The following is a 26,869-nucleotide window of genomic DNA, read 5'->3' on the forward strand; positions in this document are numbered from 1 at the left end:
CAGGTACTTTCTCAAAAAAAAGTTATGGATGAAGCAATCATCTTGAACCGATGGAGCCTTAGTTCTCAGGTGGCCCAATGCCCGAATGCGTGCGTTCAGATTCGCTTGTCTCCTTGTTCGATGTGTTAAGTAGCTTATTTCTAACAGGACACATCCAAAGTTCCCAATATCGCTAAGCATCAATGGCGGAGAAGAAGCCGTCGGCAGCAGGTTCTCCTTTTACCGCTACTGGCTTGGCGTCCACCGCCACTCATGTGTTCCAGGCCATTGACTTCGAAGCTGGAAACGCAGCTAGTATGTCCCTTCTTCGAGAAGCCTTTTGCTATGGCCAACTCAGTTCGCAACTTGAATGCATTTTTTTTTTTTAGCGTGCTACTGTAGCTGTCCTGACTGCTACGATCAGCACGGGCCTGATAATGTCGGCAGTAGGGAGCATTTACTACACAGTGGTACAGGGTATACAATAATCTGTATGGTCAAGTTGAGTGCGATCTGGGCTGAGCCGGAACGGTTTTGTCTTCTTGAGCTCTCGTGTTTCCATCCATTCTTGAAATTCGATTAGCTCCCTAGTGGGCAGACAAATGGAGCGCAAAAGCCATCCGAAACGAAAGACGCTGAGAGAACACTGCATATGCGTACAAGCTAGGCCGAAACTACGCGCAAAAACTAGACATCGCTTCGGCTGCATTGCGCAATGGTACTATAGGCCGTGTAGTCGGCAAAATCGAGAGCAGGACAAACTAATGATGCGAGCGTCCTTTCGAGTGATTAGAATTACTAAAAAAAAGACGCTACGGAAACAATTTCTCTCGAGTGGTGCTCCTTTTTTTTTGTCTTTTCGATCTTCTTTTATGTTGATCATGCTTAGCCTCTTACTTATAGCAACCATACTGTCAGTAGAGCTAAATACAGTGACACTGCGCCTAGTAGTAGCCTCGTGTACTGCCGGTACAGCTTCGTCATATTGGCATAAAACTCGAGCACTGTGCAGTCGAAAGGAATGGCCTAACTATAGGCCGTTCGTTGGTAAGGCCACGGAAGACAAGAACATTTCGATGCATCTGTTGCGAACTGCAGTACCAATAACTATATTATGTATAAAATATGCATAATCTCAAAAAACATCAATACACACTGTGGTACGATTTATATGAATACACACCTTATGAGATAAACGTTGTTAAGTGTTCTGCAACTAAATGTTTGTTGCATGTTTTTCTCTATATTCAAGCGTCTGCTTGCACTCGATAATTTGATTAATTTAGATACGTTTGCTAGTTTTTACCTGTATCTGTGTATTACTTCTACGACCGACTATTCCTGACAACCTCGAAGAGTTACAACCAACCATTTTTTTGCGAATGCATAAATGATCAGCAAATTTTATGCTTTTCACCTGTATGTAAATGTAGTAATCACATCAGACGTCTTCAGGCGCTCTTTGGCTAGCGAGCCGTGGTGGGGGCCCACGAGCACCGAGAAATGTATATCACCCGGACGGAGACCTAACTTCTGAAGATCTACCAAAAGATGAATGTGCTCAGGACTAAGGTGCTCAATGCCACCGTCATGTACCACAACCGGGGTTATGGCTAAAACCTGAAAAATCGAATATGCTAACGTAATTATTTTACCCTGTCTGCTCTGGCTGGGGTTTTGGGCTTCACTGAGACAGATATTGTAAGTTGTACACTTAACGAAACCTGTGTTATCTGGGAAGCTGCGTCTCACTGAATTCGGTAAAGTGACAATACAAAGCAGGCAACAATCAGCTCATTAGCATTTGGTTTAAATCGTATTACAAAAACGATTCTTATATTGATTATACAAAAGTACCTGTACGAGTTCTATATATGCACACTTATTGTTATCACAGAATGATACTTCGTTTTACTCTCTTAAAAGGCAATGCTCATTACACATATCATACGCATCTGCAAGTGCAACACAAATCAGTGTGTTCTATTTCAGCAAAGACCAACGTCATCTCTATAGATCACACAAACGGCGATAGTCCATCGTTTAGTTACGAGGGCACATCCCATTTGAAGCTCTGACCAAATAGCCTCTGCTCCGAGACCCACATCCTGTGCATGCACGTGTAATTACTACTGCTGCTGGCAGGTCAGTCGTTAAAATTGGACCGGATAGACAAGCTGATTGATAAAAACTCGAAAACCCATATCCTGTCGTAGCTATGTAATAAACGACCAACGAGCTAGGCTTAACTGTGCTTAGACGTGCTGTATGTAAATACCTGAAGAAAGCTTTAAAATAAATAGAACGATATCATAGTGCAATATGCGTGTACGTGTGAAGGAGTTTTTGTTGAAACCACAATGCAAGCACGTATTTCGCCTAACGTGGATCAAAATAGGATTTTGCTTGAAATGCCAGAAGGGCATGTGCCTGATGAAACCGCGGTAGAATCTGCTTGATATCAAAAAGTGGTTAAACGGAAGGTAAATACAATTATTGTTGTCCATTTCAAATAGTGTGAAGAGTTCTAAAGTTTATAGGAAAAAAGAGTTGACCATATGTTTCCTTTGAAACATCTTTATAAAGGCAATCTATTCTTTATTGCCGCATAATTGTGCGTGTTTCGGTTAGGCTCAATAAACTAATGGTTCGTTTTTTCACAGATGAGGCAACGAAATAACGAAAGCCCGTAGTGTTTGAGTTGTCCTCATAACGACAGTACGATTTTGGCTCATGTTGTTGAGAGTAGCAAAAAGCATTATTATTTAGTAGTAACTACGTGCAATCGGGACAAACTTACATTTTCGCTTGGAGAATCATCGTCTGCGCTAGTTGCATATGTCTCCTTATAGTTAGCCGTGAAACTCTTCTTCGTACAAATTTTCGCAGTGTCGCAAACGCATTGAAAGCTGTCTATTCCAACCTAAAAAGATCACATGGAAACCTTCAACTATCGGCCGGGAGATCTAAATAATGAGAGTTATATTTTCGAAGATCTCACTCCTGGTTCCATTGGACTAACTATTGTGAGCGATAAACAACAACGGCAGGATGGCATTAGTTATAAACACGTAGATGGCCCCAGCATTATATGGAAAAGATCATCATAGTTTGATTTTTGTTATGGCCAATTGCTGCGACACGCCATGCGTTCGGTTGTTCCTCTTACTGTTGTTTACAGTACTAGCGCACTTTTTTAAGGAGTAAGGGAGAACAGCTTTTTGAAATTCGTGGTTTGTCTTTTCAGGAGAGCTTCGATTGTGGCAAGTAGATAATATAGTCAATTTCCCTATGCCTAACAATAAATTACTCATTACTCATGTACATTGTCATAGAGCAGTCAATCTACATAACACACAGAACTGCTACACTTTTAGGATACATGGCAACATGAACATTCGCTTGTCGTCTATTGCTTGATATATCTGTGTCCTACATTGTTATTTCACAATGAGAACGTTTTGCGCGTTTGGATACGTTTTATGAGCTCGGAAGTGTACGTAATGCATGTATATGTCAGGAACTCAGTTACACGTTAAATTTTGTTGACTACTACTGGTCATATATGGCGCACTGTAGGTTTATCGCGTCCAAACGACCGAGTGGGTGGACTTGCCCAATTTTAGAAGCGAAAAAATTGGCCCTAGCGTATCCAACGTCCTACACGTTCTGATGCAGCCGGGAACCGTCATAGTCAAATAATTTAGAAATTCATCTTCCTAGAACATCGCGAAAAGACTCATAGACGACATCAGGTCGTACGGTTCGGATAAATACCTGAGTTCCGTTAAATGACCTAATTTGACCTACTAGTAAGTTTTAAACAACTATCTTATCCGCGAAAATCATTTTCGCGTATAAAACAGATCCGTACAGCATTGGCAGCAACTACAATGAAACTTTGCTCCACTCGAATGATTTGATGGCAAAAGCAGACGCTTTCAATGTCAAACAAGTGCGAAATATCTGTCTTACCTGAAGACAATCAGCGCCATCAACGCAGGGCTCTTTGAGGCACGGGTATTTCCAAACACAGCCTTTGGAGACGGACTTTGTCACCAGTGCATTCTCTAGTCCTCTTATCTTGCCGTTCAATCTCATGTAATGAACACAACCTACGCACCCAACGAAGAGTCAGAGTATCTGTCACGCACTGAGCAGGAACATGTTGTTCTGAACCTTTTTACCAGGCTAAAAAAGGCTGATCTCGTACTAGATAAACATAAGGCCAGGTCAACATACCGTTTTAAATGCGCGTGTACGATTATTTTTATATTTAAGGGGGGCTAAAGCAGCTATTAAAAAGCGTAACTAGCCTGATAGTGAGTATTGGTATGGTTTGACGCCTTGTGCCTGTGCTCGTTGCCGGTTCTTGGCATCCACTCCACCGATGTAAAAGTGAGTATCAAACGAACAATCCTCTTCTGCTAAAGACTGCCTTTCTCCACGGGTGTAGTTTGCTGGAATTTATTAATAATAATATAATAAATATACCGAATTAACGCTGAGAAAGATGACGTCAATAACGATGCGGTAAATCATGTAAACATATCGATACCTAATCTTACGAAAAATTTCGAGATAAATGGAAAGCGTTTACGGTGCCACATCAGCTTTGTAATCCTGTTATTACTATTCCTATGGGCTAAATCCATGTAGCTTAAATTTAACTTGATTGAATCCGTGAGACAACGCGAGAAAAATATATTGATAAAGAGGTAGGGGAAAATGATTTGTTCCCCCGCCGAGTCTACCGTGACGGCGAAGAAATAGGACACGAACAAACTGATGTGATGTATTAGCCTGTTCGGAGAAGGACAGTTGCAGCGTGTATCTCAAAAGTGTCCTGTATCGATTACATTACATCTTTCTTTTTCAGCTGACTTCACCATGACGTTTGATCCCTTTGACTGGCTGGCTGGCTGGCTTCACTGAGGCGCCTTAAGGCGCAATATCAGAAGCCACTCCATCAGAAGCATCCACCTGTCGTTGCCCACGTGACAATGGACGTTGCATTAATCGTTCAAGCGTATCACCATTCATAACAATGAACTCATTTGGCTAGACATTGACATCTAAATTTAGCTCCCAGTAATATGCCGAACTTTGAAAGGTTCGTACCTTAAATGTCTTAATAAGCGCTTGTATGCAACCTTATCTTCAACCTCAAGGGCGCTGACACTGCTTTACTTTCGTCAGTTCTTTGGTTGCTGTTGATCTTGTTAAGTAGTTTGTATGTGGCAGTTGCCATTGTTTACATGCTTTTTTTCTGACAATTGATGCTTTGAGGCCGTTCGCTACGTTTGTGCGAGGCGAGCGTTTGACAAATCTATTGCCGACTCTGGAAGAAATGCAGCTTCCCTTGTTTAGACTACACAGTTTAGATGCAGTCTCTCACATACGTACATCAATGAATCCATTTGTAATACGTCGGAAGTCGCCATCCGGCCGGTAACCCAGGCCTTGTCAAGGGAAGTTACACAGACCTAAGGATTTTTCAATTCCGGCTACATTAGCCTTGTATAGGTGTTTCGTCATTAAATGCGCAGATTCGTCTCAGCCTGTTCATGTATACGAGGTCTCCGTTTCATTCGAGCACTGCCGCAAAGCAGTGATGATAGCGAAACAGAATCCTTAGTGCCATTAGCATTCGTTGCTGTGTCTGTATGTGGTAGTGGTTGTGGGCAAAATGGCACGAGTTCTATTCGCGTCTAGGGCAAAAGAACCATAACTGTCACCAGCTGCCTCTTACCGAAGCGCTGACGCCCCACAAAGAAACAGCACTAGCAGGGAGAAGCTTCCCTGTTCTTACCCCCTGTAAGTCAAGCTGCAGCGTGCAAGTAAGTGCGTGGCTCTATATTTTTATTTATCTGCCTCTCACTGATCCCTTACTTTCTGCCATCTGGGAGCATCTGTTGGAGTTCAGCGGGAAAGGAATCTGGTGAGTGTCGGAGCAAGTGCTATGCTCAGCTGTAGAGGATCGGTGTATATCAGCGATAAAGATGGCTAGCACTGCCAGCAAGGAGGTGTGATAATTACTATTTGATATATCGGTTAATGCTTGCCAACGTTGAGCTTGCATACAGCTGGATAACGGCAGAAAGCATGGTGAGTGCGCGTCAGACCGCTGGCTAGTGGGGAATAATAGAGCGGCTGGTGAGGAGCTAGTTGGGGCTAAAGGCAAGAAGCATCAAAACTAAGTAAAGAAAAGGCGCAGGCATGGTTGAAGCTTCTGCAAAAACACTTCGGACATCACCAACATTACTGTATTCGTGTCGCATCCTTATGCGTAGTTGGCCGCGTGGATGTGCAATGCTGCTGCATGGCAATATAATGGTGCTAGGCTACTATGCAGACAGCTGGGAAACGGACCATGTTAGAGGCAGTGGTGGCACTCATTGTAAGTCTTGCTGCAGCACTAACAAAGACCCCTTTTAGTTTTCGTGAGATACCCTTAATGTGCAACGGCATACTGGAGCTGCTTTTGCTGCTGCTGCCCCTAGAGGGGAGAAGCTATCAGTTAGTGGGTGCTATGGCGTATGCTTTTGAAGGAATATCTGCTGGCTGTTTTTATTGAAAGGAGGTAGCTTCCTCAGCCGCTTTAGTGCTGTTCAGGGCAGGAGATGACGTGGGCTCCCTGGCTGGCTTACAGGCCAGACCTATATGCTCCAGTCGAGGCATGCCGCTGCCATTGCTGACATTTCTTCGTCGAGTGCTGAATGGAACATCACGCATACGTGTAAGCGTGAGGAAATAGGAAAAGACGGATAGCGCTAGCAGGGGACGTTTAGAGGAACAGAATGAACGGGAAAAAAACGGGAAGGAGTAAAAGTCCGAGGAAGAGACAAGTGTTAAGACGCTTACAGCAAAACGTGCGGGCCAGCAAAAATAAGCTACGAGAGAAGGCGATGACAGCAACCACTAACAGCCAACCACCATCATGGATGACAGCATATGTCGGGGTCCTAGCGCTGGGTTCGAAGAGGGAACATTCATGGTTACGCTGCTTGGCTCTATCATGCCTCGGCTACCGACGAGTGGTTTAAGCCTAAATCGCTCTCGACGCCTAGCTTACCGTCTGCCCTTCTGCGGCCCTCATACATCTAGGTACTATTTTATAGCCTTGGGGCTCGATGGTGACCTAGACCTGCTCTAGTTGATCCCTACCTAAGCAAGCATACCCTGCCCTGTCCTACCCTACCAAGTCAAGCTTTTTACCCCCTTCTGACTAATACTGTTCTAAAACGACTTGCAATGCTCGTACTAATGTTTACAAAATCTATGTATAGGCACTTCGGCTTCCCTTTCCCCCATCTCTCTCTCTCTCTCTCTCTCTAGGCAAGTGTCAAGAAGATGACTGACGATGAGTAGCAGAGGCTGCGTAGCTCAGCTGCCTGCTCACTGCCACAAAGACGTCACTTCTGTCGATATTGTAGTATCGGACTGGGATGAAAACGACGCCTTCTGTTTGGCACTAGGCTGGTTGATAGCTGCTGTTGCTGAGTTTGCTATGCCAGTGGTCTAGTCACGCTGTTGTGACTGCCGCTCCATGCCGTTGGCTGTGAAGAAAGAACAGTTTGCTTGCTCCTGGCTTTCCAATGTAACGGACGCCCGCCTCACAGACGCCGTGGTGAGGTTGAACGAACAGTACCGATAACGGGCTATAGCTTGCACCATTTCAGTTCTTTTCTCTTCACTCCTATCCTTTCATAAAGTAACGATTAGCTCCAGAGACGCAGGAGAGCTAATCGAAATAAGTGGTTCTATTTGTGACTATACAACAACACAAAGTTAAAACATGCAGCCTTTAGTCTAGTCCGTTACTCATTACCTGTCGTCTGTGGGCTAAGCCACGTTTAGGCTACCCATCGACATTAATTACGAATAGGAACCTAGGAGCTGGCGGGGAAAATCAACGACTCAACTTTTGAATGGCGGCAAGGTTAGCCGTTGGTCGATGTCTAGGCCTTTGCCTTAGTAACTAGATAATAACTGAGGGCAGGGCATCGAAAGCAAGACCCCTACTATAAAACGCGATTTTCGCTTACTCAGAATAACAGCCTGTCGTTCGTCGTACCTCTCTACGCTTCGCCGTTTCGATTGCTGCGTCTTCTTTACAGCCATAGCGAAGGTTTATCGTATTCGATAGTATGTCGAAGCTTTTCAGTGTCTTTTCGTCGCCTTCCCTGCAGGTCTTTCTGGCTACATCAGAGCAGCAATCGCTTCAGCGTTCGATTATATTCGTCCCGAACGAGGTAATCATTGCCCAGACTTTTTGGGTCCGATTCAACTGACTTCACTCAAGCATTGGTGCGTCCGTCCGTCCGTCCGTCCGTCTTCCCTTTGATGCTTTCATACTCAAACAGAGAATATCGAACGTCAGTCAAAGGGGTTGAATTATCGGTATAGTTATGTAAGAAACGACTAAGCCGATACTCAAGAGTACCTGATAGCGCATAATAGCAATAACGGGGCTAGAACAAAAAGGACTATCGGCAGTTTATGTTGAAAAGTAGACATCTCAATCGAAGTTAGATATCCTTTCTGCTTGGTTATTGTGACCAAGATGGCGTGGCGATGTCCCACGAGCCTGCTCGTGCTCCGGGGAACATCAGCTCGGTCCGGAATCCTTCGCTTAGCAAAGATTTCGCTGTCTGCTAAAGACGGTGTGTTTGTCGAAGGGCGCTCAAGGTCAAACACTTAGACATTCTCATTTGAACCAAAGTCAAATTGACAGAGTTCTCGGCTGAATCTGGCAAAAAAAGCCTCTATTTTAATATTTTGAGCACCAGGCAAGCTTCCAGGATACGCCGCGCTAAGCCAACTAAACATAGATTACGTTGTTCTACAAAAATAATTGTTTTTCAGCAACTGAGTAATGATGAGTAAAAAACCTACCGATTACCTTAAATCGACTCAATTTAAAAAAAAGAAACGATCTTTTCTTTACGGACTCAATCGTTTGAAATAGTATAAACGTAGCAGAACAAATGTTCAAACTTAGCACTTATTCAGGCATAACGAATTTTCATATTCTTGCTTAAAATGTGCTCTGAACACCGTATAATTATATTACGCAGTCTACTTAATAGGATCCTAAAACAATCAAACTTCCAAAAACATTTTAATAGTCACAACCGGGGCAAGCATCTAGTTGAAGACGTACGAGGTTGTCGAAAAACCAGTTTTCCAAGATAGTTTGTAACAGTTTTTTTAGTCACATTGTCCTTTGGCTAAGTCGAGCAGGTAGGGCCGATCGAGTAGCATTGTCGTAGACAGAAAAAAAAAGTATGCCCGATAACATTTAATTTCAACGACCACCTGATGGCTTGACTCGTTTTGTGGACGAAGTGTGACCGCTGCTGTATTGCGTCTTTCTCTCCTCTCATTCTATTTAGCGGTATGTTTTTTTCGTTGTCATTACCCAGCACCAGACAGCGTTGTGCGCCTGTCGATGGTAACTAGAACGTACTTTACCTTAGAGGCAAAATGATACTGTATAACGTGCCCCCTTTGTTTTCTGTCGAGCGTAGTCTCTTTAGTGAAGCACAAAATGAGGATATACAATGCTACTTAGCCACCGTTGCAGTGGACAGCTGGATGCGTCCACCCGAGCAACCAACTGAACTATCTAAAACAGTGCTCTCGCTCCTTCATTTCTCTGATAACTTAATGAAAATGGGTTTACTGTTACGTTTTTTTTTTTTTTATATGTACATATGGCGTAGTTGCAGGCCATAGAATATACAGGACAAATCGAATCATGTAAATTGGTGAAAGTTGTTTTCGTTAAATAGGCGTGGCAAAAGTTCCTGTGGCTAACAGTATAGTTCAAACAGTCAGATGTAGTTCAGTAGAGTCAAACAGTTCAGCTCGGAAATAGTACAATTTGTTTTCTTAATATTTTAAACAGCTGTTTCAAACGAATTCCGACTCTCCTTGTTATGCGCATAGCGGCACGTATTTAGGATCGATAATACGAATGTAACGAGTTCGTCGATTGATCGCTCTGAATAGAACCGCAAGAAATACGCCCTTCCTAGCATCACGAAACTCGTTAATCGAACACGTGACCGTTATTTTCGTTTCTGATTCAAAGAAAACACTATAGAATTCTATTAGCCGCCTCCCCCCTCCCTCAAGACGCTTCACGTCCCGCTGTTCTTGACCATGCGGCGTCTGTTTTCTGTTTGTGTTCCGTAAAGGCGGCAGGCAATCCGATCACCAAACGAACGGCGACACAAAAAGCGTTAGCGATCAGGGTAGATGTAGAACCATGGCAGCAGCAATAGAAATGATGAGATAGGAAAAGTAGGGAAACTATTTTGGAACTGCGGATCCGTCTCGCAATCTAAAGCCGCTTACAGACTGCCTGGTCGGCTGGCGTCGTAGACTACGCGTTGAATTGACCCACATCTGCGCCACTTGACAGGAACCGTCCACTAGCTTTTGTGGCGATGGAACCCGTACAGCTGGAAGTCGTCAGCGGGGGAGATGGAAGGATCCGGCCTGAAGAGTGCCGGACCACGCGATAAAGACAAGCCCTGCATAGCTTATTTACAATCAACACGGCGACAAGGCACTCTTTGCCGTCAGTCACTTCGTGTGATTTCGCTGGTTAAGGTTGTGCAATTCAAGGATCTGTGAAAAGATAATCAACCTTTTCCTCATTGTACCGAGCCTTTGATAAGGTAAGTGGTGAAATTATGCAGTATTTTACTAGATGAAGCATTCTGCACTACCGATGAACTCAAGCATGTGCGTAGAAATTTACGTGTATTCGAGATATTTTTTATCGCACTGGATAGGCTGAACTGAAAATATTTAGAGAAAATAAGCATTGCTTAATGCTTATTAATTGCTCGGGTCGATTTAGTAACAACAACACAGCGGAGGGTGTGCAAGAAGCGAGACCACAGTATAAGTCTGTCATGTTCAACGCGCGGCAGAAATCAACTTTGGATAGTTCCGTTAAAGCTTGTATCCATAGACAATGTGGTCTGGCGAAGTATATTCCATTAAACAATAGCGACAAAATAGCGTAGAACAACGTGTAATATAGTACAGTTTCTCCAAAATCTCTAAAAGCTCGAATTAGGAGTAGCCCGTCCCATAGGTCATATGTACATTAACATGACAACAGAAAATATATCCGTCTCTACGGCGCATGCCAACACTTCTCTTATCACCAGACGCTACACACTTTGAAAGACGACAGTCTTCGACGTTAACTTTGATACAGAACTTTTTAACCTTGTGTTTGGTACTCTAACCATAGGACGCATCAGGAACTTGAGAAATTTACTTCGTCCAAGCCAAGTTTTGTCCAACGAGCTCAGCGTCTGTGCACTGTAAGTACATTCATGTATATAGTAATACCTGATGAAAGCCCGCTAGATCAAATCATTGTTAAGCTGTACAGGTTCATCTACTGCAAAACGAACACTGACAGTGTTCACAGGCAACCGTCAATGCCAACCGTTACCGTTTCATATGACCTATTCTCAGGCTATACAAATAAATGCTATCAGAATCACCTGTGTTATTAATGAAGCTCTTCGATGTCCTACTTGCCAAATATAATTAAGCTCTTCGAAAATCGTGTCATGTGTGTGTGTGTGCGTGGGTGATTCTCTTTGAAAACAGTCCAAGAAAGTACTTCACTGCCAGCTGATAAACGATAATCTATGTTCTCATGCTTTTGTCAATGCCATTGATAACTACTAAATCATTATTTCGCAAAACAACAGCAGTCCTATATGTATACGTGTTTGTGTTCGTGACGCAGCTGTAAAAAACAAGCATCGATCATGTGTGGTAGATCTGAAAGAACATTTAGTGATCTGGACGGAGCCGGTCAATGGGCCAACAATAACTAATGTGCAGCCTGGGTTACAAGTATTAAATAGAAACCCTTATAGTCGATGCGGCTTAAATAGGAAAATGTTAAGGGGAAGCTTGAGATAAATGTTTTTCATTGCTCTGTACTGTGGAAACGTGTATCAGTATCAAATGAAATGTACGTCTTTATTGTTAAGAGTTATTTATTAGAAGAAGTTAATCGATGTAACCATCAGTAACTTGATTGCTGTTTCTTTATCTGTTGCTGAATCTGGTTGCTATACTTCGGTCTGGCTACCAATAAGCGGACAGGAAGCAAGCTGAACTACAAGCATTTTTTTCCAAAACAATATATTGCTACAACGTTACATCTGTATATCCTTTGATATTACAACTTTGTTGTGAAAGTTGAGATTGTCAGTGTTCGCTAAGTCCTACAAACATCTAGGACACAAGACGTTAGTCGATGGAAGCGAAGAAAATAACATGTTTTTTTTTTAACACTTAACATGTTACTCGTCCAAAAACGGATCAGATCGGATTAGTTATTAGATCAGCTAGTGATTAATAGCGAGACGCTATTGTAATTTGTGCATTTTGCCGTTTTCATCGTAGGATAATGAAATTCTTAATTGCTGCAATGGCATTGGCGTGCGTTCTAAACGTTGTCATAAACGCCCGCCTTTTCGGTCAACGACAGGAGGAGGCAGAAATCGATTTCAAAGGCGAAATTGACCACGAGGAGGACGAAAGTTTGGCCGAAAATAAAGAGCTCGACAGAGCTCTTCAAGAGATTCTCTATCAGGACGAAGACCAGGATCTTTCGGTACGAACCCGTGCCTAATACAGGGCTTTTCTAGCTAGTCACTGATTTAGGTATTGAGCGAACAAATTCGAAATGGTACAATTCTCTAGAGAGTTGCTACACGACATATCTCAATTTGGCTTGGCGATATTGATGGCAGTTCTGCCGGGGGCTACCGTGCTTAATTCGAATAAGTTGTACACTTTCTTGACACTGACATGGATGCAATAACATCTAAGTAGTTGGTCGAGCTGTCTTGGCCTTTCGGGCTTCCTGCTCTAAGGAAGAAAACATCAAATATATAAACAATTCTTCGTATTAATATTATTCATTCCGTCATTACGGAACAAAAATACAATGGCTACCTTACTATAGGTTTTCCAACAGCTAAGGGATAATGTGTTATTCTTCTATCACACATTGAAGTCGGGTTGGCTCGCATAATCGTACGCGTTTTTGGTCCTTCTATCCATCACTCGTGGTGGAATGTTATAGCTATACAAGAAGACGTTCGTCGTCCCTAAAAAGCTAGCCCCGTTTCGAAATCTCTGAAAAAGTTTTATGCTGAAACCTTGAACTATCGAAGTCTTGTAAACGCTGTTCCTAAGAAAAGCTAAGGAAATTCACAGACAGGAATTGAACGATTGTAATCTCAACCGAAAATTGCTCAATCTTTCTGAGTCTAGTTGGGAGTCGGCGTGCCTTCATTTATAGTCCTGACTACCTGGGAGTTTAGCCAAGCATATCTCTAGCCTACCAAAGTTTACCAACGTGACGAATGAACCCATCAGTACTTATACCTATCATCTGTAAACAACATGGTTCCTTCCCTCGTAAAAATGAGAATCCAGCGTGCAGCCCAAACAAAACAATAACCACCATTTTTACTACTATTACCATCAATGCTAAACTAAGCTGCTTAAATCGATCTTGCAGGCTCGTGCTGCTATAGCCAACGGAAACGCTACCATGCAGTGCCGTACAATCTTACCAAATGCCGTATCAGTTATCGGCTATTCGAATTACAAACATCCCTGCGTGGCCTTCTGCAAGTATCGGTACCTGGCCGTGGCGCACGGACGGGTTAAGAGCCTCTACGATGCTACGTAAGTCGTACATTCCCATACAACACAATTCAGTATAATGCCTTACTAGCATTAACAACACCCCTGCCTTGACCTTGTTGACCTGCCCACCGTAGGCAGGAGCCGGCCTTGAGCTTGCCGTGAGTGTGACTTTTGCTATCTGCATTAGCTTCCCTCGCAGGGTGAGGCTCGATCCGGTCATATACTTCTCTCGCCAGCTAAGGGCTTTTCTCCTTGCGGCTCGACAGACTAAATAGGTCACTACCGATGAAGGACACAAGAACTCGAAACAAATGAGAGCGAAACATAAGAAGCAAAGGTATGCCTCAAAATGATATTCCGTCCGACCGCGGAAGCTCTGCTATGTAAGGCCAATCGTACAGAGTGAATGGGGTAAACGGCCATTTTTGTGCTACTCTAAGATGCATTTAGGACTATTAGTCGGACAGGCGCCAGATCCGAAGAGAAATTTACCCTAGCCTTGCCACGGGGAGCAGGGAGGTCCAGCTAACCAAAGGTTGGCTAGCGTAAACAGACTGAAGGCAAAATAGAAGGGACTACTGATGAGAAAGAACTCCGTGTTGATGCCAACTATGCGACAGCGGATGTCTACGCTGAGTGGCTGACAGTCTTAGTGAGTGTCTGTACTCGCACATTATTATTGCCTATAGAATACTAATTATCAGACTATCACAACAGGTCCGATCTGTTAACGAGATAAATTCGCTGAGTTTTTTCCGCCTTGTTCTCGACATAATGATTATCACAGCAACGTGCGACCCAAGGCAGTCCCCATAAAACAAGGGAGAGGGAAGCAAGGAAGCATAGTTTTCATTTGCAGAAATTCGAATGCAAGGATAAGCACTTTACGAAGAGATTGGGTACTGGCATAGCCCCATCAATGTAGAAAACGATGAAAAAGGAAAAGCAAAACAACAAGATTCGTCACAGGTCTCTGCCATCATTGAACCACTAAGTGTGCATTTTAACAGAGATAGTTAGTACTACCACGTCGCAGTAATGTGAACGCAGTACAGTGTAATCCTAGACTGAACGCTCGCAAAGCATAATAAAGTATATTATTCGGAACATATTATAGCATGTCTAGTTGACTCGGTCATGACTAGCGTGAGTAGACAAGAAGGTAGAATAGAAGAGAGTGTCGAAAAAAAAAGACATCTCAAAAAACGTCGGCCCACACGTAAGTTAACAACCGAAAAAAAAACATCGTCGCTGTATGCTTAACTAAATACTGTTTCTATCTTGCAGATACATCGCAATGAATGCCGTTGCAAGTTGCGGTGGCACAAACAACGAATACGTGTGTGTCGGCAGTAGGTGTGTCCTTCCATCAACCAATGACGCCGATAATACTACCTGTCAAGCCCTTATTCCGAACCCTACGGTTGAAACTCGGGCCTTTATTGTCAAGCCCTGTCAGATTCTGTGTGCTGACATCGGCGCATACGACGTTCCCAACAAAAGTCAATTTCAGTATGCTTATCAGCCGGACGGAACTACTTGTTTTTATGATGGCCAGCAGGCAACTTGCCAGAAGGGGCATTGCTCGCTACAGAACACGAGCACATGAATCGCTGGGCAATAAGCTATATAATTATTAGACCGACACGCAGAGTCGATTGTATAGACAAACGGTGTTTTTCTTTGAATTCGAGGAGATAAGCGTCGCTTCTCCGACTTCCTTGGAATAAAATATGGTTAGATAACACAAAAAAAAAACTTGGACATACCAGCGGCACACGATATGCGGCACATATCAACTGCTACAACGACTTTTTCAGCTAAGAAATATACGGACGTATATTTATTAGGAGGAGTTTAATGAACGCTCCGTTTCATTTCACTTCATACGTACACTTCGTTTTGTGAATTGTTTTTCTTCTATTTGAATGGAAAAGGCACAACGAAGTCCCACGATGTCTATTATAACAAAGCGAAGTCAATGATCGCATTTAACATTGACTTGTCAAAAACGTCTTAACCATTTTCCAGCCGAACTACCCGACGCAAATACTTTTATACGTTAAAATAGTAATAACAATATTATTACTATTATTATTATTATTACTGAACTAGGTATTTTAATTGATGATCTGTTATCTTTCCGGTAGCACCATATTTCGATCACTACGGTTTCTGGTGGAAAAATTAAGACAAATGATTTTTGCATCTCTCCATTTACACTGAATTACGGCAGGTCTGCAGAGACCGAAACAGATGATGGTCCGATGGTGCAAGGTCCGGGCTGTACGACGGATGTATTGAAATTAGCCATCCAAGCTTTTTTCATTTTTGCCCCGTTGCTCATAAGGTATGTCGTCTGCCACTGTCACACGACGCTATTTCTTTTTGTTAATTCCGGTCGATTTTTTCGGTGGCAACGGTTCGATTACGTTAATATTGCTAGAGAACTTCGCAGATAGAAATACAGTTGAGTACTTATCTTCCTTCAGTTCACATATCGCCTCCTTTTTGTGGCTAGCCTACTTCAAATGATTTGAAACTGTCCTTAGCGATATCGTGCCTAATTTTCATACTACCTCTATAAACCTTTTTTTCGTGATCGGTTAACTAAGTGATGCATCTTTAACATTAAAACGAAAACGACAGACGTATTTCTGTGCGGTTTCTCTTCGTATATTTCGAATAACGTACCATATAACTATAAGCCGCATGGACCTTTCTTTGTGCGTCTAGGCCGTATCTTCACCATAATAAGACGGCGATGCGACCTCAAACTACCTGAATTATATAATTTTGAATTTATTTATTAGCTAAAGGTAATAAACTATGTTGTGATGTCAATCAACGACTTACTGCTATTTTTTCAATAGTGTTATATAATAGTTTATTTTCTTTTGACAACAATGAAAATGTATTATAGTGAAGTATTGGAGGGTTTGCTATTCTTCTTTTTTAATGAAAGAAAGTATTTTTCTTAATGGATCTCGACAAAGATAGCTTCATTTATAAATATAGTTAATTACTAGTCTGTTGAGAGCTGCGGCACCTGTATAATATTTGTTCATAAACGGTAATAATTGCTGATACAATAATAACTGTGCATGCAAAGGTACCCAAGCAGAGGCCTTTGCTGTCGAAAGTTATCGCCTCAAGGAAGCACTGAACCCCAACGTGTACAATTTTTTGTTTTTTTTTACGGGATTTGAGTAATACTATTTACGCACTGTCACACCAAATTCGAACCTATTTGTTGAAGACCGAGCGTGGAGCTCAAACCTGGCCGCTGGGCCTGTTTCCACTACCCTCAGTAATTCCCAGTTTCTCCATTTTGTTTCACCCCGTGACAGCCCATAAATATCTATATATTACATATCGTTTTAGCTCGTAATCTAATGCTAAGTTAGTAATAGTTGTTATTCTGAATCTATTTCGGTGAGCTAAGTATTTAGCTAAAAAAAACGGCTTTTTTTGTATTATCGTAATTATTTTGGCTAGTAGACATAAGGATATAACTTACCATCCCACGTGATCTTACTGGTGTCCACGTAAAAGATAACGCTTCCGTTGGTGTGCATTTCGATTTGTAACTTGTGCCAATATGCGTCTGAAACACGCTGCGGGCTTGTGAGTGTATTAAGCTCGCCGCTTCGTTTAAAAATTAGATTCACTCGCCCATCATCTAGCTCTAGAGCCAGCACGCTCCTCCGACCCGACTGATAAGCGAGAAGGCCCTGCGGAGAACTCGTCTGGAACTGCAGGTTTAATTGTAGGCCGCCAGAGCATCCTGCAAAAACCGATATGATTATAGGCAAAAAAGAACTGTAATAGTAATCAATCCACGGCTTCAGTCGAGCCAGGCGCATTGCAAACTAGATATATATATATATATATATATAAATGTGGTCAAGAAAGTACACAATAACCGACTGCTAACCCAGACGTGGTTGGGGTACAAAAGGCGCAGCCGCTTGCTGATATATCGTCCATCTCCGGCTAATGGGTTAGTTTTTCACCATGTAGTGACAGCTATGAAGTCGCCGCCGGACCAAACCTGTGAACCATGAATCCTGGAGATCGGCCACCAGATTCCTATTCGATTGTAGGACACGGGGACGTACTACGACGATCGAAAGTGCAAGGATACCAGGGTTGTTGAAGGACTGTGACGACGAGGCACAGCTTTACGTAAAACACGAGAATGGGCGTAAGATGAATACTGTTTACATCTTATTTCTTAGCTAAACACTTGTAAGCTTCAAAAACAGTAGACTGATTTTGAAATCATGATGGCCAAATAGGCTGTAGCTGTTGGCATTGAACTTGATAGCTTTAAATACCGCAAATCAGAAGCACATGGCCAAAAAAGCGTCGTCTGGGTAGTGTTTGACACTAAGGAAAAACAACCCATTTCTTACGAAGACGTATGGCCTTCCAATATGGTCACTTCCGTTAGTTGTGTCTTCCTAAATCTTATGATTAATTGAGTCTAAGACAGTGGACAATGAACGTTATAACCTTGAGTAATGAGAACAAAAATGCGTACCACACAATTACTAATTGTCGGTACTCAGTCAGTGGAGAAGATCATTGTTTTCTGCAGCCATATTCCGAAATAAACAAACCACGAGCGGTTCGAAGATGATTTACGTGTAAACAACATAGCCGCTAACCGAACGTTATCTGTATCCGATTCACGGCGTAATCCGTCTCCCATATATGTATATAATTTATACCGATATAAAAATGCTTCTCAAACCTAAAGACTGTCTTCATTCTAAAGCCATACCGGTACGAATCATCAGAGAATCAGTTGTCATCGCGGGCGATCACGCTAGACTACATACATATATATGGTGCAGTGCACCACCAATCATAGCAACCGGTCCCATAATGGTTAACATTAGTATGGTGTGCATTTAAGCTGTACTAGTTGGTAGGCTTAACAATAATTAATATCGGTCAATAGAACAATTAGCCCATTCACTAATTAAAATTGACCTGCATAAATTATATTAAATACTATGAAGTACACAAATAGTTTTACTTGTTTTTATGTCTTCACAGGCCTATGTCGTATGTTATGTATAATATGTAGAACCACACGACAGGTGTGGTTAAATAAAGAGACAATAAAAAGTTAAATTCCATAAAAACTGAATATCTGTCAGTAAAATTCTCGTTACGCGTTACACTTGCATTTGTCGCTTTTTTTTTTTACTTCTTCCAACTTATCTCGTCGGGACAAAGTTCACGATCATCCACGCATGCAGATCCGCGAGATGGTTCGGGTTTAAATCCTCATGTGGACACTGCTGCTTCACTCAGTCGTCGAATACAATGTTATTCAGAACGTACAACTTATCGCACACTTAATTAACGTAAATTTGTCACCACCATTTAGTAGCCTTACTCTGTTTTCAATGCACTTTTTTTTTGTGTTATAAACAAGAGTGGCAGCGACCTAATCTGAATAGCTCCTCTTAGAAATTCGAGTACATTTCAGCTAGCCTGCCTGTGAGCCTATGTTCCTTCACTGGCACTGGTGTACAGTTTAGCGAAGCCTTTCACACCCGTTACTGAGTTCACTGCTATTTCAGCCACCTCAGCGTTCATCCTTTATTCGGCGATCGTCGTAGTGATGTGATCCTTTGTTGCAAACTCTCTTCCTTCTACCGCTTCAGCCACCTTAAGCTGCAAGAACAGCGGCGAGGCGAGATGTGCGTCTATGCGATGCCAGACCTGTGTGTGGTATTTTCTCAAAGCAAAAGAAACTTTCGCAACGATTCGCTGCAGCTCCACCATTGTAAGAGCCTCCTGTTGCTTGGCTCCGCTAAGGTATGCCCGCTAAGAATCCAGTCCTGCTGTCCATCCAAGCGGCAGAACAAGTAACCGGGTCAGTACCATCAGCTGCCGCAGGCAGGTGGTTGAGCCTATGTTTGAATGAGAGGCGGAACAAACTCACCGGTAGTAGCGACCTGCTTCAACCGCCGTCGAAAAGGAGAACAAGAGAAGGCCACTGCTTTCTAATCGTAACAGCAGCAAGCGACAATGACGAAAGAGAAAAGTGCTGCAGCACGGATCAGCTAGCGGTAACGGAAGGCGTACTGGTGTTAGACTAGGCCGACGGAAAGGTGCAGCTAGGACCGGGCTGAGCAGACGATAAGGGCGACGTGGGAAACGAGCGAATGAGCAAATAAGGGATTCAAGAATTAAAAAGTTGTGTTACGATGCCCGTCATTCTCAGAGTTCCACTGTCGACCATCGCTGCCAGTACCGGTAAGGTCCGTGCCGTATTTTCTAAAGCCTGTTTACACATTCACATCCAAACGTTTGGATGGTTGCAGCATGCCCGTCATCAGGTCATATAGCGAAAGACATGGCCAGACACAAGCAGTCGAGAGACAGCCAACGTTAGCAAGAACATTGTGGACAGCAAAGGCTGGATCAGCATTGGCATGATGAAACCATTTAATTTCTTGCCTGGGTCCGTCATCCGCTCTGTTTGCGCGCAGTGGCGCGAGCAGCCAGCGTTTCAGGGAAATGAAAGGAAAGAAAGCGAGTGGAGACCCAAGAAGGACGCCGGCCTTACATATAGTACTACGATGACACCGGCGTCCTACTGCTCTGTTCCTACGCGTACGGTCTTTCTCTTGCTTTATTTTAGTTTCTGTCCCAAGTCTCCTTCTCAGGCCGTTTTCCAGATAGCCCCTGCTATCCTCTGTCGGTTGTCGTGGGTAGAGGTGCATTCCGCTGAGATATTGAGGTACAGAGGCAACAGCGGTCTGGCCTGTGACGGAACTAGCACAGAAAGATGATAGCTAGCTCATAGTGAAGGTAAGACTTGCTATCGTGCGTGGTTTGGGAACGTAGCTGCCAAGTGGGCCTCTGACACCTTTGTCACTTCTCTCGACATCTCGCTACAGAACACAGCGCCAGTAGGAATAAAGCAGTTCGCTCCGGTCGCCACGAAGCCGAGAACTTTCAGCAGCGGTTCTTCGTCTGCTACTCCTGTCCTTGCCCCGGGGCCCCACGTTTAGAGGAAAATAGGGCAACTGAGTTGGATATAAAGTAAGTCGTTCGTGGTGAAAAGTATATAGTGGTATGGCTTCGGACGGATCGAATCGACGTCGTGCCTCTGCGCTGCTCGAAACAGAGAAAAGCCTCACCCCTTGTCCATTGGCTGCGCCGCTGCCATTTTGCAGTCAGCACTACGGCTGATTCTCGTCACGTCACTACGATAATCTGGTTAGTCCCTGAGGAAAAAGCGGTGGAGATTCGCCCTGCTTGGGTGGTTGTCTGTCACTTGCCTGTTTTCTTGGAGTGCGGCACAGCGTCGGGCGTCTGACGCTCGGCTGGGCCTTTGATAACCAAGCAAGCGATCCACTCACCCTGAAATCGCTATCAGCGAGATATAGCTTTCAAGGTCCAGCTTTGGGCTCCGGGCTGATCGAAGATACCTTCAGCAAGCGAAGCAAGACAAGTAACCCGTTACGGTGGGAGCAATATAGCGCGCGACAGAGAAAGCGATGAAGCATCGTGGGTGCTCCCACCTCCCAAACGGTTGCACTTGTTTGGCTCTACTTTGCAAGACGAGAGGGAGCATGGCGAAGCAAACGTCAGAGGATGGTAAGATGAGGCACAACGGAAGATTTGTGCCAATAAAGTTCCTTACGAAAAAATGCTCCCCTAGAGACTTTGGTCACTCCGATTCGCTCAACCTCGTCGAACAGAGGTAGCAGGATTGAATGAGAATGCGTTTCGAAGAGAAAGAATAAGGAAAAGGGAGAGGCAAGGGAACGCAACGACAAGGATAAAAAGGAGCGAGTCTAGGAACAGAGCCAAATTCAGGGCCAATGTTACGAAAGGTAGCGACCAGAGTCGCAAGGTAGCGCAGAAGCGCGTTGCTGTTACGGTGAGGAGGCGGTCGCACACGAGGGCAGCGCAAGGGCGTGTGGCAAAGCCAATACAGCTCCGGTGATTCGTTGGTAATGTCGTTAATAGAAGGCGGTTAAGTTGAGCGTTCATGAGAGCATGACGGTATGGAAATGGACTCTTGTTCGACGTGTCGGCTATCGCCCGGGAAAATGTAGGTGTATTCTAAGGCCGGTCGCGCGTCGCAGGACGCTAATAGACACACTTGTGTAGCGCGCGAATGCAGAAGGTGGCGTTGATGTGAAGACAGCTTCTGGCGAGATAGCCGGAGGTTAAGGCAATAAGGTTGGAAGTTTACAAGGGTGTCTTCAAAATAAGATAAAAGTGAGCCGCGGCTCAACAACTAGCCGGCTTTCCTCGGCGTCAGCTAGTATTGGTCGTTGGGTATGATGGCGGACACGGAAAAAGTTTTTCCGGTATGCAATTCTTAAATAGTCGTTTTAATTGACTTAAGTTAACCGAAAACGTTTTTGTTACAACGCAGCAAGAAAGTGCGACTGGCTGGTTTCTAAGAGGTCCACGAAGTATTACACTTTAGCGCATATACTTTAATTAATATGAATATTTATTATGTTAAAGCCAAAAAAATCAAAATATTACGGCTCCACGAGACAACATTCGGTATCAATCACGCAAACTACTGGATTCTTGAAAAGTTTTGAACATTTCTAAGCCAGAACTTAAATACATATCTTTATTTTAAAATAACATTATTAAATATGCATTATTTTAATAGATTATTTTCTAATGTTTTTCTGGTAACATCAAAACTATTGTAGAACCTCCATCGCCATAGAATTACTATGATTTCTAGACGAAAAATTGTGTGAAGCTCAGTTGCAGCACTGATATCTAGCTTTCCCAGCTTTTTAATGACTTGCTGTTAAAAGTCTACGAAAGATCTGAAGTAAGCACAACTTAAACTATAGATGAAATGCGGTCATGGACAACAGCTGTTTCTTCAAATTCGTGCGGTCTTCTATAAGATAAGGTCATCGATAAGTTGTCGTTGCTACTATTGCAGGCACCAGCTGGGACTAAGTTGCTGATTATCTATGGTTCTACATAACGTACTTGATACCAGTGTCTAGAAATAAAATTCTATATTAATAGAGCGTAGTTTGAGATGAACTATTAGGGATAGATCATTAGCATAAGCTCATCAAGAAGGAAGACCATTAAGTTTGTAAGCATCCCCTAACTTATCTGATTTGCAAATGTAGTTGTCGGTAATCGATTGTGAACAATGCTTTACTACGTTTATGTTTCTTGCGTTCACTGAGTTTATAATGTGTTCGCTACCAGTATCGTCTATGATACAAACTAACGGATGCATGTGCGTCTAAAAATGAACGATTTTTCTGCTGTGTGATCTTTGGGCCTACTCATGTCTCTCTGTGGCGGCAGAAACACGTTACTTTGTTTTGACGCAATGTTCTCGCCGTCGGTCGCCCCTATGCACGCATTTTGGACAGCGAACCCAAGCATCAGAAATCGTCGTGGCTGCAAACGATCTTTCTGCCGCTTGACTAAATTCAGCACAGTCCAGGTCGTGACGGATGGAACGATGTGGAGTATACGGGATAGACGAAGAAACCAGCTTTCATCTCATTTCTTGGGCCATACATATTTCCACTCGATTTCGAGTCGAACTCAAAATTCGTCCTAATCTTTCTATGCGCGTTGTCGTTCCATCGCACTCTCCACTCTCCCCCCATTTTCTTGGATATCGCCTGACTGGCTGGGTGTCATGCGGTCCACTCGTCTAACGCAGGAATATATGGCCAGATTGCGTACGGCCCGAGAAAGCCGTTTTATGTCGCATGCGCCCGTCATTGTGTTGCGAGTTCCTCGTGCCAGCGGGTACGCACCCATACTCGCAGCAACCGCTTTCGCTAGTCCGATTATTCCCGATGCTATTTCTTTGATCGGTAAAAGGCACCGCAGCGCCTTGATGGCTCGCTTGGCTCTACCCGGCTTGCGGATCGACAAAGATGCCCCACTGCTGATGGAGGGTTGCTAGATAACGAACGCGGAGCTCGAACTGGCGATTTGCCTTTCTACAACCAGCTCTGCTGACGGCTTGTGCACTTGAGCAAGACATCGCTTGAGTTTAACAGTAGCAGTTACAGTTGCTCCCGCTGCCACTTGCACCGGTGAAAGCGCCGCTGTGCTCTCACACACCCAATAGACACACATCGAGGCCGAGCAGACAGCTTCCGCAGGACGTAGACGATCGAGTCGGGCAACCAGACAGGGCGCGACCGAAAGGAAGAGGGAGCAGCGAAGTCTGTGTTCGTTGTTCTGTTGCAATGAGGTGCCTCCATTTCATAGCAAAGGTAGATACTTGCTGCAATAGTAAAGATGGAGAAGGAAAAAGGGGCGCTTTTTTAGGGACCCAATCGTGGGGACTAGGCATAAGAACGCCGTTGGTGCATCTTGGGTTGGCTTGGATGGGACGGCCTCACTGAAACGGAAACGGCATTGAGTAATGGTGTGCTCCGTTCGCATCACCCGGTTGTATCACAAAATGAACGCAAAGAGGGGCACAAGGAGTTGATAGCGCCAGGAGCTCATGGAGCCGTCAACAGCCCTAGAGGAAACGCAGCCGTGCAAATGGCCAAAAGAACTGTCGTAGATATAGCAATTACACGAGAAACAGTAGCAGAAAAGCAGTTACCACCGTGGCATTCATAAAGACATATAACAGTATGGCTCCTTTCTGCCTTTCGCACAGTTCTTTACTATTTTATATTCGTTACAACCGGGAATGGGTGGGAAAATCAGGAGAAAAGGAGATATTTCGTACCATTTCTCTGATGTGCAAGACTACCCCTATGAGCGAGCTATATAGCTAGGATCTAGTATTTCGTACGTGTGGCTTATGAGGCTGCGTTGGAAACAATACCAGGTAATTGCATCTCACTGCTGTTTGGCCAGTGCCGTCTCGATAAAGGACACAGTGCAGAAATTATTTTGTCGCTTTGAAAGAAACTGGCTGTCCAAACAAACGTGTAACGCGTGGATACGTAGACGAATATGTATGCACAATATGTACATAGCAGTATGAACCGTGATATTATTAAGATGTTCGAATCGCACCTACATAACATATACAAGTAAGCTGCTACCATGCACATACATAATGTTTACAGGCTGTCATAATAGTGAACCTACATGTTCGCTGGAAAAACATACAACATGGAACGAACATGGAAGAACGTGGATTAACGACCTCCAATGTGTTCTGTGTGTGTTTGAACTTCAATATTTACATAATATAAAATGTATTTGTTCAACATCTCTACACGTGTACATATAACGATAGAGAGAGATCGCACTTCGCTTAACAGCACCCGCTCTCTATCGAGCGTTGTATCGTTTCGCAATGGCATATCTGTGTTGCGCGTGACCACCTTGTTCTTATCGAGCCAAAGATCAAGAGGCAGGTTCGGTAATATCCCGAAAAGTTTATAACGCTTTATTGCTATTGATCGTTTAGATGTTACACGTATCACATTAGATGAGCAGCGGCGAAAAAAGTATCGTATAAACATTTCTGAATACACAAGTAGTAGTAATGATGAAATAAAAGGCTAAATGAGTGCAATAAAAAACGAGTCAAGGTGACCCAGTACGGCTAGTACGTGCATAATACCTGAAGCATTGCAAACGTGCAACTATGAGAAGTAGTAGTGCCTGTGGCTCGCATGCCCAGAAGACTATTTTCACATCCAAATTCAATTATGGCTGCTTTTATGTACCCTTTTTTTTAAACCCGACCCATTAATATATATATATTAATGAGTCGGGCATCTTTCAAGCTTTCTCTAGCCTCTTCGAGCGTTCAACTCGCACTTTATATAGTCCTCACTTGATATAATGGCTTCGTTGTACCATAGAAGTTTGGCTTGAACGTTTATCACGGGCGCTGTTTAGTGCTGGTCAACATAGCGGTGATAGAGCCGCTATAGTATCCGCCTACGGTCATTGCTCTATCCTCGATGCTACAGAGTGCGTGATGGGATAATACTGTTGCTATGTAATGTTTAAACTACAAGCGCTTCACCAGTGGGCCTAGGCTCCTGCTCTCTTCTAGCTGCGACAGTCGTAATGGACGCTGTTAGGAGCAGACTAGACGGATATGATAGTCTAGCCTACAATGTATCTGACATGGTGGCGGGCAGGCACTAATGGGGTATAGGGATAGTGGGCAGTGGAGCTGAGGGACGAAATATATAATTCGACCCCGCCTTGCAGTGGCCCATTTTGCCGGCTGGATTGCGATCGATTGGATCTATGCCGTTGTTTGTCGTGGCATATCTGTCGATCTACTGCCGCGTCTACAGTCTCACCGGCCATAGCCCGCACGAAAAGTAAACGAACGAGAGGGCCCGACGAAAAAAAACTGATAAATGTCAGCTGTGGTATTTTGCCTTTCGACGTTTATACACAGCACCCGCGTATATCGTTCTAATAATGCGCAAGATAATGCCTCTTTTTTTTTGTTCGCTACTCAAATACGTTCTCAGTTTCTTCTACGTGGCGTTGTTTTAGACGAAGCTTCTGCCGTTTGATTTTCCGGAGGTCGGTGAACTTATCGAGCTGGAAAATGCCGGTGTGATTCATAGATAATGGGGATTTCTGCCGAACATACTGAGTTGAAGCCCGTACTATAGACGTAATTTCGGCATCGACAACGGGATTTTGTGCAGAGTTGAGGTGACACTCGTCACGTAACTACGCAGATAGGTTTTTTTGGCCTATCTATCTTGAGTGTCCACCAATCAATTGAGGTTATCTACTGAAGATATTTGATTTTAGGAAGAAATTCGACATGCTATAGTCGGAAACTTACAAATGCCCTTGGTAAAACATGAATAATTATATAGTATAGTCGGTAATTAAATACTTGCTGATTCGATTACCTGGAATTGTTGGCAGTGCGACGAAGGACTGCTGTCCATCAGTGAATGATATAGCATCCGAGTTTGTTGCCTCAAAGAGGACAGGACATCGATGACCGAATTCCACCTCGTATAGGACACCATCTAAGATAATAACGACAATTCGAGCAGATATTATTTAAGTCAACGAAAACATTCAACACATGAACCTATCTGTATTTATTTATGTAACAAAATGTACCAATCAAAGCTACGAGCATCACATTCATGCCCTGAGAGGCCACAGTCCTGGTTGCTTCAAATATTGCATACGGGTCACTAAGCAAGCGTTTCAT

General features: G+C 43.6%; 3 protein-coding genes across 3 annotated transcripts; 1 reads left to right on the forward strand and 2 right to left on the reverse strand.

Annotated features, from left to right (window-relative positions):
- Positions 1–1,392: 1,392 nt before the first annotated feature.
- LOC147753804 (uncharacterized) lies at positions 1,393–4,080 on the reverse strand. Its single transcript, XM_086973607.1, has 3 exons — positions 3,955–4,080; positions 2,780–2,902; positions 1,393–1,599 (listed from the first exon to the last, which is right to left on the reverse strand). The coding sequence occupies exons 1-3, from the start codon at positions 4,078–4,080 to the stop codon at positions 1,393–1,395; spliced, it is 456 nt and encodes a 151-aa protein (XP_086829733.1).
- A 163-nt stretch (positions 4,081–4,243) lies between these two features.
- LOC147753805 (agrin-like) lies at positions 4,244–26,869 on the reverse strand. The gene is made up of 4 exons (XM_086973606.1): positions 26,776–26,869; positions 26,556–26,678; positions 17,213–17,479; positions 4,244–4,439 (listed from the first exon to the last, which is right to left on the reverse strand). Exons 1-4 carry the CDS (start codon positions 26,867–26,869, stop codon positions 4,291–4,293), a joined length of 633 nt encoding a protein of 210 aa, XP_086829732.1. The 3' UTR covers positions 4,244–4,290.
- Positions 10,288–16,540, forward strand: LOC111273717 (uncharacterized). The gene is made up of 5 exons (XM_022855604.2): positions 10,288–10,670; positions 11,258–11,330; positions 12,436–12,646; positions 13,562–13,731; positions 14,980–16,540. Exons 3-5 carry the CDS (start codon positions 12,440–12,442, stop codon positions 15,299–15,301), a joined length of 699 nt encoding a protein of 232 aa, XP_022711339.1. The 5' UTR covers positions 10,288–10,670; positions 11,258–11,330; positions 12,436–12,439; the 3' UTR covers positions 15,302–16,540.

This window comes from Varroa jacobsoni, unplaced genomic scaffold (genome assembly GCF_002532875.2).
Source record: "Varroa jacobsoni isolate VJ856 unplaced genomic scaffold, vjacob_1.0 scaffold_218, whole genome shotgun sequence".
NCBI lineage: Eukaryota > Metazoa > Arthropoda > Arachnida > Mesostigmata > Varroidae > Varroa > Varroa jacobsoni.

Coding starts and splice junctions, on each gene's coding strand:
- LOC147753805 (XM_086973606.1), bottom strand. CDS start 26,869: ATGAAACGCTTGCTTAGTGACCCGTATGCAATATTTGAAGCAACCAGG. Junction 26,679..26,775: donor GATGCTCGTAGCTTTGATTG/GTACATTTTGTT, acceptor TTATTATCTTAG/ATGGTGTCCTATACGAGGTG. Junction 17,480..26,555: donor CGCACTGCCAACAATTCCAG/GTAATCGAATCA, acceptor CGGTTTTTGCAG/GATGCTCTGGCGGCCTACAA.
- LOC111273717 (XM_022855604.2), top strand. CDS start 12,440: ATGAAATTCTTAATTGCTGCAATGGCATTGGCGTGCGTTCTAAACGTT. Junction 12,647..13,561: donor ACGAAGACCAGGATCTTTCG/GTACGAACCCGT, acceptor TCGATCTTGCAG/GCTCGTGCTGCTATAGCCAA. Junction 13,732..14,979: donor AAGAGCCTCTACGATGCTAC/GTAAGTCGTACA, acceptor TCTATCTTGCAG/ATACATCGCAATGAATGCCG.
- LOC147753804 (XM_086973607.1), bottom strand. CDS start 4,080: ATGAGATTGAACGGCAAGATAAGAGGACTAGAGAATGCACTGGTGACA. Junction 2,903..3,954: donor ATGGCGCTGATTGTCTTCAG/GTAAGACAGATA, acceptor TGATCTTTTTAG/GTTGGAATAGACAGCTTTCA. Junction 1,600..2,779: donor ATGATTCTCCAAGCGAAAAT/GTAAGTTTGTCC, acceptor TCGATTTTTCAG/GTTTTAGCCATAACCCCGGT.